Genomic DNA, 5759 nt, shown 5'->3' on the forward strand with positions numbered 1-5759 from the left:
GTAACTGGATGCTTGATGGTCTCTTCTAACCTGTACACATACCAGGCATGCACATGCTACACAGTCATACATGCAGGCAAACCATTCATACACAATCAATTACTACAAATGCAGAAAAATTAAAACATCTGTTCAAAAGAGAAGTAAAATGGAGAATGAGGTTTTTATATAACTGTAACTTGCTGAGGTCTTCCTTTTAAAGCTGTGAGTCACCAGGAAGGATGTCTGAGAATAAACACATTGTTTACCCACAATATTGTAGAACTAAGAGTTCGTTCACACTTACTGAAGAGATAAATGTGGGACACACTTTCTCCATTTCAACCACTGAGCATACCAAGACTTATTCAGAAGCCCATCCCTGTGAATCAGCACAAGGGGGCTGAACATTGCATAACCAAGCGTCAGAAGGCCTTGTGTATTTAACAGCAAGGTATTGTCCCTTGAAGAGAGACTTAGAAGTAGTGAAAAGACACAATCTGTCCAGTAGAAGAAAACAAAGCAGAGCATCAGAAGGAGGACACTCTGAGCAGCTCTCAGCTCAGGGGGAGTTCTGTAGAGAAGCTTGGAGTTCTGAAGGTGGAGGACATGCTGGTGGTGCTTGTGGAGAAGAAACACCATGTAGCCACTGGCCCCTCCCATGGCGCCCTGGAACACTGCATCTCTCAGGACCATGAGAGGGAGAATAATCCATCTTATTGTCTGACTTTCTAGCATGAAATAACAATAATTCTCACCAATCATATGTTGTGATACATTCAGACCTATACTTGTGGTGGAATGGATAAGATTCACACCTATTAAAGAATTGAGTATCCAAAAGACTGTGAAGAATGGAAGGATGTGCCATGCAGACATTGGCCTGAGCCTCCTCCACATAGATGCTCTGGGACTGATGATGATGGCCTGGACCACAGTGAGGAGACTGCTGGTGCAGATGGAGACACCACGGGCCACCCTCTCCAGGTAAATAATGATCTTACAGCCTATGTCATCTAGGAAGTTTCTCAAACCAAGAGCTACAGTTGTTTTTGGCAATCCTCTTGCAAGAAGGATTATGATGTTTGTAAAAGCCAAGTGGATGAGAATCAGGTGTATAGGTTTCTTCTCAGGGCCTCCCAACCAGCTGAACATGTAGTTCACAGAAACAGAAATGTTCCCCAGAACGCCAAGCATAGTCACAGATAGGAAAACTATTTTCTTAATAAGCTTCAAAATCATTTTTACTTCCTAGGTTTAAAATTTATATCCAGGATACAAAGTCCTTTTTTCCCAAAAAGCATCAGTAATGCGAGACATGGATCGGAACAGCACATAATAACATTTTCTGGTATGCAAGAGGCAGTGGTGCATACATACGGTGTTTCAGAGTAGGTCCCTGAAGCTCCCCTTTTCCTGTGGACTCTCAGACAGGCTGTGTGCTCTGACAGGTGAGTTGGCAACTGGTATTCAAATCTAAAATTTTAAAGGAGATATGTTTTAGCTTTACACTAGCAAATTTGACTTGTTCAAGTGTGAGTACGTGCACATGTGCGTGTGTCTATGTGTGTTTGTCTATGTCTGGCTTTCTGTCTGTGTGGCTGTGTGTTTGGATTATTTTTGTTAACTCTCAGCATAGCTGAATTGAACTTCATGTGTCTCCAAGCAAAATTTCTTCTTACATTTTTTTACTTTAGCTCATCATATTTGCCAGCCAGTTACCAAAGTCTGAGGCTCTTTTCTTACTTGCATCCTGACTAGTATAACAGTTCCTATATTTTCATTTGGCTTCAAAGCTTTTTAAGTCCAATTTCTACATCTTAATATTTTAAAGTATTTATACTGATTTTGTGATTTCACTCCATAAAGTGTTTTACTAGTTATCTTTTAAACATTGTCCTCAATGTCAAGTCAAATTGTTTAACCTTTCCAGAAAGGGCCCTACAGTTAAAATACAACTGTATCATCAAGAGATATGCTAAAAAAAATTATGTAACCACCAGGTTGCAGCAGAAAAAGGTGTCTAGAGGAACCCCGCGGTACTGCCTAGCAGAGAGGGTCATGAGAGCCCTGACCCCAGTAAGTGACCTCAGGACATCTAAGGGACCAGGGAACAGCTTTTGCCTAGGAGATAATGATGAGGTAAGCAGAAGAATTGGATAAATGACATTATTGGTGATGCTGTGAAATGGGTGAAGTTTTTGAATTATGAGTCTTCAGCATCAAGTGCAAAAGAGTAGCTTGGGCCTTACTGGTGTGAGCAGGGATTCTAATACCTAAGAGCTCATGGTGGACTTTGCCTCTGTGAGGCCTTTTGAGATGGAGTTTTCTATGTAAACCATTGAAAAATATTTATCTTGCCTCAGCCTCTCTAGTGCGTATGTTACTGGAGTGTTTCATTATTGTCTCAAAATTTTATAGACCCCTGAAAATCTTCTATATCTTACTGATTAATTAAATCCCACCCAAGCCAACCAAACCAAGCCAAGCCAAGCCAAGCCAAACCAAACCAAAGAAACCAAAGCAAACCAACCAACCCAAACCAACCAAACCCAGGAAGAAAACTTAGGCAAAGACCTACCCCAAGTTCTGTCATGGTATTCCAGTGTGAGGATGGGTATTGATGCCTCAGCATTTCTGCTTCATTTCTCTGTCTCCAGGAAGTCATCTCCTTTGATCTTTCTGGACCCAGGTACCAACCTTGTCATGATCAGAAGGAAAATGGATGACCCAAGGCTCACGGAGCCTCTCAACTGTTTCCTGGCTTAGAGAGAGACTTCAGCTTTAATGAAACTCTTCAAAGCAAAGCTGAGGGGATTGAAGCTCTTACCTCAGTGGACTCACCTGGGCCTCTGTGGTGCAGACATGCTCTGGGGATGCTCTGGGAAGGTCACACTTACCAGGTCATATTTGTACTGTCTGGATCCATGACGATCTTGGTGCCACCACATACTGCAGACTCCCATTTTATATTGTTACTGTGTCAGAGGGAAGAAAGTCCCTGAAGTACAGTTATTTCTGTACTTCTGTACATCTGTCTTGCTCAAGTTATTTCAAGCTTAATTAGTGTTTGATTATTTTGAGAGGAAGGATGTGAGGTAAGTGAACAGCTCACCAAGGTTCTGTGTACTGAGCTTCCCGCATCTCCAGATGGATTTTCACCTTCCCAAAGTGCCAGACTGGGACCAGGCTGGGGACCAGCTTCTGACATGCAGACCTTCCTTTCTTGTTCAAATCCCTCATCATACTGGAGTAAAATGAATTATGCTCAGCACTGGATATTCTGCTTCTTGAGCAAGTCCCAGACATGAACAAGGACACGTTTAGTGTCCCTTGTCCACCTGTGCCCACCTGTAGTGATGGCCTTTGTATGACTGTTAGTTTACTCCTGAACATAAAAGTCATTAAATATCCTGTAGGACTTGAAATACCAATGCCTTCCCAATTTTAGCCTTATTCTAAAAACAATTCTTACTTATGATAAAACTTCAAGGACAATTCTGAAACGTCTGTATCCTTCCATACACTTCTCGTTCTTGTGACTAGTAAGCCCTTCGTGTCCTGGATGAAAACTAATGTAAATAAATGTGGGTGCGGAGATGAGGTTAGAAGTGATGGTCTCATCCTTCTGTTCTTTAAGAGGAAGCATCACTGGGTTGCATCGGGAGGCGAGGTCGAGGTCATTTGTCTCCCTCTGTGCTCTGCATGATGGTTTCTCCACACATGTAGGTGCAGCTGACACAAAATAGAAGCCAAAAATATTTTGTCTGTATATGAAGTGACAGCTTTTGAGGAAACCAGGATCTCGATGGCTCATTGGATCAAGTGAGGCTCAGAGGGGCTCACAGACTGAAGCAGCAATCACAGAGCCTGCATGGGTCTGGCTAGGTCCTCTGTGTGCACGCTGTGGTTATTTAGCTTGGGGATGTTTGTGGAACTCCTCACAGTGGGAGTTGGTTGTCTCTGACTCCTCTGCCTTCTTTTAGGACTCCCTTCCTTCTACTACGTTGCTTCATGCAGCTTTGATAAGAGCGTTTGTGCCTAGTCTTATTGCATCTTGTTATACTGTGTTTGGTTGGTATCACTGGGCTGCTTGCTCTTTCTGAAGGGAAATGGACGAGTGGATCTGGGGGACAGGGGAGTGTATGAAAGAAGAATGAAATAACCTATTTTTAAATGTGCATAGATGTATGTTTCATCTACTTATATGTCTGTGCACCACTTGCATTCAGTGCCTGTTTAGGTCACCAGGTCTTCAGATTCCCTGGAGCTGGAATAACAGACAATAGTAGTTAGCTGGTATGTGGGTGCTGGGAGAAAATCAGGGTCTTCTGTAAGAGCAACAAGTTAACTTTACTGCTGAATCATCTCTCCAGCCCTTCCAGCTATAGTATAAAAGGTCACATGGCAATGCCATTGACTACAGGATAAAAGATCAGCTGACTCAGTGTAGTGTTTGCTCAACATTTAATTCAACTCCTGATAGTTTTCTTCTGCTTAATCTTTTTTTTGTAGTATTTCTCATACCTCTTTTATTTGATTTATTGAGTTTTTTTAAACATATCTAGTGTTTCTGTTGCTTCGTTTCCCTTCAAAATCTCATTTTTCTTGCTGAATGTCTAATTTGCACTGCTAATGTTTTGGCCTACATCCTGAATTTACTTCTTTTTTCATCCTGTTTTCCTAATCCTCTTTGAGGTCACAAATCATTTGAAACACATTTTTTTGGCTCTGCATTTCAAAATTTTTATTATTTTCATGTATCATGTAACATGCTATAGATACAGATACAGATATTCGTAGGGTGGGTTCAGAAAAAAAGGAATATTGTCTTTCAAATGTAATCCACATGGGTTGATGCAATACAAAAAAAAAAAAAAAAAAAAAAAGAAAAAGAAAAAGAAAAAGAAAAAGAAAAAAAGCAGAAGCTGACCCACTGGAGCCCAGAAATTCACTGAAATCAGGTTAATAGACTTCTACAAACTATAATGCTGCTGCCAGCACAATAAAGCAGAGCATAGCAGAAGCTGTAGAAAAGTGTGTTCTCCAAGGAACCTTAGTAATGTTCCTAGAAGAAGTACTGAGATGGCCGCATGCAAAGGCCACCATGAAACTATGATGTGAGCACATCCTGAACCCAGGGACAGAGATGCTCAAGGTCTTTGGGCTCACCCTTCCCGCTTCCCTGATCATCCTAAGACACATCAACTTTTGTGATTCTGAGGGAAAGTAACATATGCAAGTGAATCAGAGAACTATCAGGTTCACTCACCACGATGGCTGTGGAGCAGACAAGCTCTGGCTGAGTTCTAGTAGGTGATGTTTGCTGGGCAATATTTATATCTTTGGGGTTTGCACAGTTTTGGCTACCATAAAATATCATGGAGATTTCAGTTTCCGAAGTTGTTACCATGACAGGGAGAGGTAAGCCCTCGGTGGAATCTCAGTCCCTAATATGAGACTTTCATTTCCACCCCTCCACAATTATTTCATTTGACTCACTAGTTAGCCTAGTTAGTTTATTGCTTTATGCAAGTTTGACATTTCTTTACTATTTTTTATTTAATTAATGTATTCAGATTACAACTCAATTGTCTTCCCCTCACTTGTATCCTCCTATTCCTCCCTCCCAGCCACCCTCTTTCACCCTATTCCCCTTCCCTAGGTCTGTGACCAAAGGGGACCTCCTTCCCAACCATATGGTCACAGCCTATCAAGTCTCATCTTGGTAGCCTGCTTATCATTTCTCTGAATGCCACCAGGCCTCTCCACCAAGGGGA

At 41.7% G+C, this 5759-nt stretch overlaps 1 protein-coding gene across 1 annotated transcript; it reads right to left on the reverse strand.

Annotated features, from left to right (window-relative positions):
- Positions 1-282: 282 nt before the first annotated feature.
- LOC127209107 (vomeronasal type-1 receptor 4-like) lies at positions 283-1302 on the reverse strand. The gene has a single exon (XM_051168677.1). It carries the CDS (start codon positions 1219-1221, stop codon positions 283-285), a length of 939 nt encoding a protein of 312 aa, XP_051024634.1. The 5' UTR covers positions 1222-1302.
- Positions 1303-5759: the final 4457 nt, after the last annotated feature.

This window comes from Acomys russatus, chromosome 3 (genome assembly GCF_903995435.1).
Source record: "Acomys russatus chromosome 3, mAcoRus1.1, whole genome shotgun sequence".
Taxonomy (NCBI): Eukaryota; Metazoa; Chordata; class Mammalia; order Rodentia; family Muridae; genus Acomys; species Acomys russatus.